Source organism: Nerophis ophidion, linkage group LG10 (assembly GCF_033978795.1).
Source record: "Nerophis ophidion isolate RoL-2023_Sa linkage group LG10, RoL_Noph_v1.0, whole genome shotgun sequence".
NCBI lineage: Eukaryota > Metazoa > Chordata > Actinopteri > Syngnathiformes > Syngnathidae > Nerophis > Nerophis ophidion.
Window position 1 is genome coordinate 21588589 of NC_084620.1, and position 11360 is coordinate 21599948.

The 11360-nt window shown below is 39.3% G+C and overlaps 1 protein-coding gene across 1 annotated transcript; it reads right to left on the reverse strand.

Annotated features, from left to right (window-relative positions):
• Positions 1-5260: 5260 nt before the first annotated feature.
• Positions 5261-11028, reverse strand: LOC133560379 (transmembrane protein 256-like). The gene is made up of 4 exons (XM_061912839.1): positions 10873-11028; positions 10628-10665; positions 5802-5882; positions 5261-5560 (listed from the first exon to the last, which is right to left on the reverse strand). Exons 1-4 carry the CDS (start codon positions 10949-10951, stop codon positions 5417-5419), a joined length of 342 nt encoding a protein of 113 aa, XP_061768823.1. The 5' UTR covers positions 10952-11028; the 3' UTR covers positions 5261-5416.
• Between the last annotated feature and the right edge of the window lie 332 nt (positions 11029-11360).

Consider the following 11360-nt stretch of genomic DNA (forward strand, 5'->3'; position numbering starts at 1 on the left):
GATTGATTACAAAACATGGCATTAATGATGTATATACGCAGAATGATCGTACAATTTATTTTTGAGCACACACACTTTTTTACTTGAACTGAGGATGGTTACTTAAAAGGCAGAGTTGGTTGCTTTGTGGTCAGGGATAAGGTCAATACATCCGAATCACAATTCGTATTCATCCCAATTCTAAATTGATTCATCATTTTCAAAAATAATAATATGTTTTATATACAAACCCTGTTTCCATATGAGTTGAGAAATTGTGTTTGATGTAAATATAAACGGAATACAATGATTTGCAAATCCTTTTAACCCATATTCAATTGAATGCACTACAAAGACAAGATATTTGATGTTCAAGCTCATAATTTTTTTTTTTTTTTTGCAAATAATAATTAACTTGGAATTTCATGGCTGCAACAAGTGCCAAAGTAGTTGGGAAAGGGCATGTTCACCACTGTGTTACATCACCTTTTCTTTTAACAACACTCAATAAACGTTTGGGAACTGAGGAAACTAATTGTTGAAGCTTTGAAAGTGGAATTCTTTCCCATTCTTGTTTTATGTAGAGCTTCAGTCGTTCAACAGTCCAGGGTCTCCGCTGTCGTATTTTACACTTCATAATGCGCCACACATTTTCGATGGGAGACAGGTCTGGACTGCAGGCGGGCCAGGAAAGTACCCGCACTCTTTTACTACGAAGCCACGCTGTTGTAACACGTGGCTTGGCATTATCTTGCTGAAATAAGCAGGGGCGTGCATGATAACGTTGCTTGGATGACAACATATGTTGCTCCAAAATCTGTATAGACCATTCAGCATTAATAGTGCCTTCAAAGATGGGTGTGTTACCAATGCCTTGGGCACTAATAAACCCCCATACCATCACAGATGCTGGCTTTTGAACTTTGCACCTATAACAATCCGGATGGTTATTTTCCTCTTTGTTCTGGAGGACACCACGTCCACAGTTTCCAAATATAATTTGAAATGTGGACTCCTCAGACCACAGAACACTTTTCCACTTTGCATCAGTCCATCTTAGATGAGCTCAGGCCCAGCGAAGCCGGCGGCGTTTCTGGGTGTTGTTGATAAATGGGTTTTGCTTTGCATAGTAGAAATTTTAACTTGCACTTACAGATGTAGCGACCAACTGTAGTTACTGACGGTGCTTTTATGAAGTGTTCCTGAGCCCATGTGGTGATATCCTTTCCACACTGATGTCGGTTTTTGATGCAGTACCACCTGAGGTTGCAATCACGTGACCTCAAGGCACTTCCATATTGCAGGCGATGGTCTAGAGCAGTGGTTCTCAACCTTTTTTCAGTGATGTACACCCTGTAAACATTTTTTTAATTCAAGTACCCCCTAATCAGAGCAAAGCATTTTTGGTTGAAAAAAAGAGATAAAGAACTAAAATAAAGCACTATGTCATCAGTTTCTGATTTATTAAATTATATAACAGTGCAAAATATTGCTAATTTGTAGTGGTCTTTCTTGAACTATGTGGAAAAAAAGATATAAAAATAACTAAAAACTGGTTGAAAAATAAACAAGTGATTCAATTATAAATAAATATTTCTACAATTAGAATTAATCATCAACTTAAAGTGCCCTCTTTGGGGATTGTAATAAAGATCTATCTGGATTCATGAACTTAATTCTAAACATTTCCTCGCAAAAAAAATAAATCTTTAACATCAATATTTATAGAACATGTCCACCAAAAATCTAGCTCTCAACACTTACTAACACTTTCCAAGATCTCGTTTGAATATTTGCTACTACCACCAAGATCTGCACCCACGGCGGCTCCACCCGGGCTCGCGCCCGAGGCTTCAGCGCGCACCATGGGTGCCATGTTGCATTTCTTTTCAGTTTATGAACTTACATTCATATTTTGTTAAAGTATTATTCAATGAATATATTTATAAAGGATTTTTAAATTGTTGCTATTTTCAGAATATTTTTTTAAAAATCTCACATACCCCTTGGCATACCTTCAAGTACCCCCACGGGTACGCGTACCCCCATTTGAGAACCACTGGTCTAGAGTGCCGTTAGACTACAGATGACCACAATTACATATTGACAAACAAGAATCCGAACGTCAAAATCCACGTTATTATGAGAGTCTTCCAGTTTATGTGTATCTCTGTTGCCACCTGCTCATGACTAGCTCTTGATTATGGCTACTGCTATCAATTATTTTAGTAATTATCAATTATTTTTTTCAATTAATCCAGTAACTGGAGAATGCGTATTTTAGGGAAAACAGTTGAAATTAACAAATTGACTGCTTGCCATAATCATTATTCATGTGTTTATAATAATTGAATATCATCAACAAAGAAATTGCACTTTGGACATGGTAGCCTGACTTTAAAAAAAATATCTCCGCTCTGTGCTGCCACACAGATCACGGCACTCATACACCGCCGCTCTCATGTGTGCTCTTTTGCAACTATGTCCAGGAACTTCATTTGGTCCAGAATTTCTTAATTTTTTAAGCAATTAATCGGAGCAACAGAATATATAACGTTTTATAATGTTTTTGTTTTTTTATAATAAAATTATTGGATTGTTTGTTGCAGCAATACTCTTTACATTCAAAGCTCAGTGGCCACTAATTAGAATTTCCTGTTTGAATCCTCACACTGGCGAATCAGTGTTAATTGTTAGGTGCCATTTTGGTTTCATGTCAAAATGTAAATGTGATGTAAAAAAGGACTATAAAAATATCAATTATAATTCAACCAGGAAATATAGATTCATGAATTGTGCAGCTGTTTTATTTTTTTTGTTTTGCAGGATGATTCACTAAATGCTGCAGTTAGATAATATTCCCAGAATAAGTTATTTTTCTCATTGACAACCATTAGGGCCAATACACCATTTGTTTATCTTTATCCTACTTTCTGTCATTCTCTATCACATGCACTCGCAGATTTCAAGTACTTTGAGTAAAATGTTCATTTTAAGCGCTGCTGCGCCGTTAAATGCCACCAACACATCTCGAGGGTCTCAATGACCACAGATAGAGGACAAATGTCACCCTCTTGTTAAAATGTGTTTAATTTGTCATTAGTGTGACTCAGTCTACTTGAAATGATCCAAACCCACTTGCAAGTTTTTAAAGGCAACGTCCATCAGGACAAAGGAAGATCACTATGCATCTAGTTATATGCTTCATCTTTAATTGAAGATGAGCAATAAGTAGACAATTAATCATCTGAGTGGAAGATTTGTCTTGATGATGAAGAGAGCCAAGATATCTTTCCATTTTAAAAAAGATATGATGAGCACGTTCAGTTGATTATTCAAGAAAACAATAGCCACATGAATTAATATTGGGTGTCAGACATAGCATTTTTTTGTTTTAGTTCCCATCTCACTGAAAGGACGCTGTGTGTATTCCATAACAGCGTTACATCTTAGTATGTTAACGTCAACTGCGGAGTCCCACAAGGATCAGTTTTTGGCTCTGTACTCTTCAGCATCTATATGCTGCTGCTCGGCGACTTCATAGGCAAATACAGTGTTAGTTTTCACTGTTATGCTGCTGACACCCAACTTTACATGCCCCTAAAGCTAAAAAAAATACGCCAGATTGTATTCATATAGAGCAGGGATGTCAAACATACGGCCCGAGGGCCGGATCAGGCTCGCAAACACGTTTTATCCGTTCCGCTAAATATAAAAATGAACCTGAATTTTTTTAATGAAATAAACATCTGTTCCAATTGTGTCCACTGATTGTCGCAATAGCAATTCTTTGTAGATGATGCTACATATGTACAGAATAAACCACATGATTTTAGTACAGTACCAGTTGAGGAAAATTATCAAACTACATAAATAACATACTGTAATTGGATTTAGGTATACTTATTTTATCTTGATAGATTGAAAATTAACACCAATGAGTTGATTGATGAATATCCATCCATTTTCTACCGCTTATTCCCTTTGGGGTCGCGGGGGGCGCTGGTGCCTATCTCAGCTACAATCGGGCAGAAGGCGGCGTACACCCTGGACAAGTCGCCACCTCATCACAGGGCCAACACAGATAGACAGGCAACATCCACACACTAGGACCAATTTTTTGTGTTGCCAATCAATCTATCCCCAGGTGCATGTCTTTGGAGGTGGGAGGAAGTTGGAGTACCCGGAGGGAACCCACGCATTCACGGGGAGAACATGCAAACTCCACACAGAAAGATCCTGAACCCGGGATTGAACTCAGGACCTTCATATTGTGAGGCAGACGCACTAACCCCTCTGCCACCGTGAAGCCTTGATGAACATTATCACATAATTTATTCAGAAAATATAAATAACTACAAATAAAGATAGAATACTATTAACCGCAACATTTAAGTGTAGAAAAACCCAACAACTTGATGGGTACAATTTCAGAATGTGCTTGTTCTATTTTTAAACAAAGTAAACAATCTGAAGTTTTCTTTATTCTTAACTTATCGTGCTGTGATTTTACCAGTCCGCCCCACTTGGGAGTAGATTTTTCTCCATTTGGCCCCCGATCTAAAATGTGTTTTTTCACCAACTTTGAAATCCTAAAAAAAAAAAAAAGTGTGTTCTTGTCTCTCATAATGATTGTGAACAGTAGGCAAAAGGACAGTTCCCCTTTAAGTCCCACCCCCCTCCATTCAGAGGATACCAGGTGGCCACAGTTAATTTCAGGAGAGGTACCAGTCTGGAGGAGGTGTTACCTGACCCGAATTGAGACCCGAGATGGACTACTCTTCCATGTACAGCAATAGACATGTCTGTACATGACTGGTTAACCCTGTAAGAAGATCGACACCCAGCCCCTGCCCCCGACTATCTGTCGGTTGCCCATTGAACGGAACTTCACACTTTTATCTACCAATTTAACACTTAATTAAATAAATGTAACAATATTCATTCAACCGCCAACCCGATTGCAGCTGATATAGGCACCAGCATCCCCCACTATCCCAAAAGGGATAAGTGTTAAAAAATGGATGGATGGGCATTCAATAACTGTACCCTCTTCACATCCATTGTGGACAGTCACCCTGGAAGAGGGGGTCCCCACATCTCTGATCCCATCTCAGAGATTGTTCTTTTTCCCCTACCTGGGATTTTTTTCATAGTTTTTCCTTGCCCAGATGTGGGTTTAGATCGTCGATGTTGTGAGTTTGTAAATCCCTTTGTGGCACTTGTGATCAAAAGCTGATTCATTTATTGAATGTTGTAAGGCCTAAATGAAAAAACTGCATTATGAATTTCAATATTTTAATTTCATCAAAACAAGGTGACATAAAGTATATCTGTACATTCATCGTAACAAACTTGTTTCACCGTTGTCAGATGGCTCGGCTCAGATAGTGATGTTGTTCGGTTATCTCAGGCCAACACGCTCAGGCCCAGCCAATCAGAGGATGAGCGCCAGCCAGCCAGCGATCATCGCCATGCCCCCTATGGGGGCCATCTTGCGAAGGCCCGGATCCCCAGTCAAGGCCTGGTGGTAAAGCGAGCCACAGAACATCCCCATGCCGGCGATCAGGAGGGTGCCGGCCTGTTTTTTGTTTCGACAAGAGAGGAAACACGTTTCTAACCTTGGTGATTGACAGCACACAAGTTACAACACAGCTATCAAAAGCACATAACCCAAAAGCCCAACATCCACAGCATGTTTTAGCTTTTTCACTGTGCAAACACAAGCTAGCGTCTGAGAGTGCAAATTAAGACAGATGAAAACAAAACTCATTGTATTTATTATTTTGTTTATATCATGCTTATTGGAACAGCTCACTCACCACAGCGGGTTTACTCGACTGCGCAGCACCCAGCAGGGCCAAGCTATGGTAGAAGTGATACTTGTTGGCCGTCTCAAATAACTGCAGAAACACACATATTCAACAGCTCTCAAACTACATATACTCCACAATATTTTTGAACAGTGGTTCTACTTTTTTCAGCAAGTACAATCATAATGGCCTATATACAGTAGCACAATAGGCCTAAGTAGGGCTGGGCGATATGGCCTTTTTTTAATATCTCGATATTTTTAGGCCATATCACGATATACGATATATATTACGATATTTTGCCCTGGCCTTGAATGAACACTTGATGCATATAATCACAGCAGTATGATGATTCTATGTGTCTCCATTAAAACATTCTTCTTCATACTGCATTCATATATGCTACTTTTAAACTTTCATACAGAGAGGGAAATCACAACTAAGTCAAATGACCAAAAGTGTATTTATTAAAGTTATTAAGCAATGGCACAAACATTCATGTCATTTCGAAAACAGAAAGTGCAAGATTGTCAGAGACATTTTAAGTGTCAAATAAAAATGAGCTGCATAATAGGAAATCAAATAGTATTCGTCCTTCACTATGTGGTAGGTTTCTACGGACGTTATGAAATTCTCTTCATTCTCGAGCGAGTGACTTTTCAAATAATGCTACATATTAGCAGTAATGCTACTTTTTATAGCAACGCTTTTGCCCCACACTTGACAAATTACGGTTGTCTGTTCGACATATTCCCACTTCAAGCCGAACCACCGCCAGACGATGGACCCCCTGCTGTTTTTATTTGGAATTAAGTCTTCCTTCATTTGTTACCATATCCGCACCTTCTTTCTCTCATACGGCTACGTTAGCATCACAGCTAACGTTACCCAGTCTGCTACCTCTCTGCTGGGCGAGGGCATATACGTATGTGACGTGACAGTATGTGACGTGTGTAAGAATGTGCGCCTGCTTGTCTGTGAAAAGGAGAGACGAGGAGTGGGAAGAGCCTGTAGTGTAATGCCCGCAGCTAAAAGCAACTGCGTGAGAACGTATACTCGAATATTATGATATAGTCATTTTCTATATCGCACAGAGACAAACCCGTGATATATCGTGTATATCGATACATCGCCCAGCCCTAGGCCTAAGTATTCATTAAAACAAGGCAGTAGTTTTGTTGAAGATGTCCAATTGATGTGTTTGGCCACTGTAACATTACACACAATGCACAAACACCATAAACAATGATACTCCATAAACAGTACATACAGTATAAGGGACCAGCGGTAGTAAATGGATGGATGGATGTACAGAGTTCTTCGGCATACCACTAGATGGAGTCGACGACCCCAGTGTGAGAATGACTGACTAAGAATATTGTACAAAGGTAATTTGTTTTTCACAGTTCAGTTGAGAATGAGTCCAGTTAATGTCTAAACGTTATTGCAGTTTATTCACTGATTTGAGTGTCCATTAATTGTTCACCCACTAATAGGAAACGTAACCTGGGCTTAGACGGCAACCCAGAATTTTGAAAGAGCCACATTGGACCAAAAATACAAAAACAAATCTGTACGGAGTAGCAAAAAAATAAAAGTCTTATATAAGTTTTATAATGAAGACAACACATGATGTTAATATCTATATTAGTGTACTATCAAAATGACTGCGTGCTGCATATCATCGTTGGCAGAAATGTTATATTTGTCCTACACATTTTTACAATATTGTAAAATATTAGTAAACTCTCCTGACGGAATAAATAAAGTACTATCTAATCTAATCTACTCTAAAACGGAGGCTTCTCTAAGGGTGAGATGACGCTTGGAAATTACTGGCTAAGAATGGCCAAAGGTACAGTATAGATGTGTGTGTCCAAGTTAAAGGAAACGCCAGGCTGTCTTCTTCTAATGGATTTATTACAATCTATGCAAGCAGGGTAAAGTTTGCTGTGCTCTGTAACAACACACAAACAACGATCAGAAATGCAGCCAATATCACATACGGATAATGTGTCATGAGACCTGCAAATATACATTAAATACACAGAAGAAATAAATAAAGGAAATTAAATGACTACAAATGAGGCATAATGATGCAATTTGTACATATAGCTCACCTAAACAGCATGTTTTCATCAATTAGCCTGCAGTCATGCACTGAACAAATATGCCTGCTTTGCCCTCGACACAAGTCATTAACTCGACAAAGCTCACCTTTGTGCATTCACTTACAGCATGAAAAGTTGGTGGACAATAAGACAAATACTGGTAAAAAACATGTCCTTCTGTAGCAGCGTCGGAGAAAGTTATATATGTTAAACTACAGTGAGTTCAAGGACCGCCAAACTTAGGACAAAATACAGTGAAGCATTGTTTAATACAAACAGTGGGGTCTCTAACAATTAGGAAGGTTTGTGTCATGTTTGTCCTCCAACAGAAACCATATTAAAACAAAAATATATATTTTCCCTAATGTTTTCCCATTTTCATTTTTTTAAAAGCTCCAGGGAGCCACTAGGACAGCACTAAAGAGCCGGATGCAGCTCTAGAGCCTGGTGAGCTGCCTTCGGGCGGAAGGCGCTGTACTCCCTCCAATCCAAATTCAATGACAATGTTTCTAATTGAATTAGATTAGCTTTTTAAAAATTGACTTTTTATTAGCTGCAAGCTATAGTGGTCAACAAAATATTTCACTCACAGTGTAATCTATCGGATACAAGTTTCACTTTTTCAAATGAACGAATGGAAGAGAGGCTAATTTGGGACCTTAAGCAGAATTTTATTTGGAGGCCCCCAACCCATTACAAAAAAATGTCACACTTTATGTGAAACAATTTTTACACTTTATCAATCTTGAATTCATCTTAATGCATGTTTTTTTACTAAGCCCTTTCATGGGAAATGCAGTATTCAATATTTCGTTTTTTAAACTGCAAAATACAACATTTAACATGATTTAAACCAAGGGACCTCAAACTCAATTTGCTTTGGGGCCACTGGATGCAGAAACTGGGTGAGGCTGGGCCGCAAGAAAAGATTTCTTAAAAAATCGAACATGCACTTTTTAATGAATTCACCTACTAGCAACATACTTGCCAATCCTCACGATTTTTCCGGGAGACTCCTGAATTTCAGTGCACCTCCTTACAATCTACCGGTGCAACCATTCTCCCGAATTTGTCCCAATTTTCACCCGGCCGACATTATTAAGGGCTGCCGTGACTGCACTGCCTCTACAACAGTGGTTCTCAAACTTTTTTTAGTGATGTATCCCCTGTGAACTTTTTTTTATTTCAAGTACCCCCTAATCAGAGCTAAGCATTTTTGGTTGGAAAAAAGAGATAAAGAAGTAAAATACAGCACTATGTCATCAGTGTCTGATTTATTAAATTGTATAACAGTGCAAAATATTGCTCATTTGTAGCGATCTTTCTTGAACTATTTGGAAAAAAAGATATAAAAATAACTAAAAAACTTGTTGAAAAATAAACAAGTGATTCAATTATAAATAAAGAGATAGGCGCCAGCGCCCCCCGCGACCCCAAAAGGGAATAAGCGGTAGAAAATGGATGGATGGATGGATGAATGGATTTCTACACATAGAAGTAATCATCAACTTAAAGTGCCCTCTTTGGGGATTGTAATAGAAATCCATCTGGATTCATGAACTGCATTCTAAACATTTCTTCATAAAAAAAGAAATCTTTAACATCAATATTTATGGAATATGTCCACAAAAAATCTAGCTGCCATACCTTCAAGTACATCCAGTGGTCCGCGCACCCCTGAAAGAAGACTACTCCTCTACTACATGTCATCACGCACGCTTTTACATCACACAACCAATGTGCCGGTTCTGTAACATGTTGTGTGAGACTTGTGCAGAACAACGTAAGTGGCTGCAAGACGTACTTGTTCAACAGCCATACAGGTCACACTAAGGGTGCCGTATAAACAACTTTAACACTGTTACAAATATGCGCCACACTTTGAACCCACACCAAACAAAAATGACAAACCCTTTTTGGGAGAATTTCCGCACCCTAACACAACTTAAACACAAGAGAACAAATACCCAGAACACCTTGCAGGGATACAATATACAACACCTCAACAGACACAAGTAGCGAGGGTGGGGTGTGGGGGGTTGGTGGTAGCGTGGGTGTGTGTATTGTAGCCCGGAAGAGTTAGGTCTGCATGGGGTTCTGGGTAATTGTCCTGGTGTGTTTATGTTGTGTTACGATGCGGATGTTCTCCCAAAATGAGTTTGTCATTCTTGTTTGGTGTGGCTTCACAGTCTGGAACATATTTGTAACAGTGTTAAAAGTTTTTTTACGGCCACCCTTGGTGTGACGTGTGTAGCTGTTGATCAAATATGTCTTGCAGTAACTTACGTGTGTATTGCAAGGCCAGATGCAACACACAACTGAGCTTGCATGCTGCCAGTTCAGGATGTAGGGTGCACCAAAGGCAGTGCCATTATGGCACTCCGTGAATATTGTTGATCTGGTAGAAATTGACAGGGGCTTAGAGTGGATTGGAGCCCTGAAATTCAGGGGTCTTCCGGGAAAATTGGGGGCGTTGGCAAGCATGACCTATCAAGCGCCCTTCATATTAAACTCGCAGGCTGCACCAACAATAAATTGTCATATAAAAGCGCGGGCCGCATAATAACGTCTCACGGGCCGCATGTTTGAGTCCCCAGATTTAAACGTATATCATCAATGCTTTTTGAAAAAACTCTAACCTTGAATAAAAATATGCATGTATTTAAGTGTGTGCACTGTAAATACACAAAAATGTGCACACAGGGGGAAAGGTAAATATCTCACCACTCTCTGGTAATCATCTGGGTCGCTGTTCTTAAAACCTGCAACAAGAAACAGAACGTTCAGATAATGACTACAACTCAAATGTCAAGTTGTTGGTGACTTTACATGCCGATTGTTAGGTTACTTTCTGACACACGAAGTAAACCTAGAGCTTCTGTTTTTCCTAACGTGAAGCTGTGCAGGTAACCGAAGTCAATATTGACATTGGTAGATCTTCTACGCAGTCTGGTCTGTGGAGAACCTACCGTGCGCCCCGTAGGCTCCAAGTCCCACCGCCGAAGCCCCGGAGACAGCAGCTAGCCGGCGGACAATAACAGCGGTCATGTTTGCCTCTACACAACCGGAAGACAAGCGACGGTGTTGCCTTCATGTGCTCCGGCAATTTCCAACCATTCTTAACGAATGCATGTGTTCAATGTTTATAATGTGAGAGTTTTGCTTTTAATACATTTAATTGTATTTGAAGATCAAAAAAATATTCTTGTGGTTACATACTATAATGATTCGTATATTTATATTTCGAATGACCTAATTACACAACGTGATTGAACGCAGCAGCAACATCAAGCTGGAAGTTAATCGGTCTTACTTCCGGTCTGCATTTTTGTTGGGATCTTTGTAAAAATTGAAAGATAAATCATTGATGTGTCTATCCCAAGGCTAAAATAGCTTCAACAGAGGTGGCGACTTGTCCAGGATGTACAAAGCCTTCCGCCCGATTGTAGCTGAGATA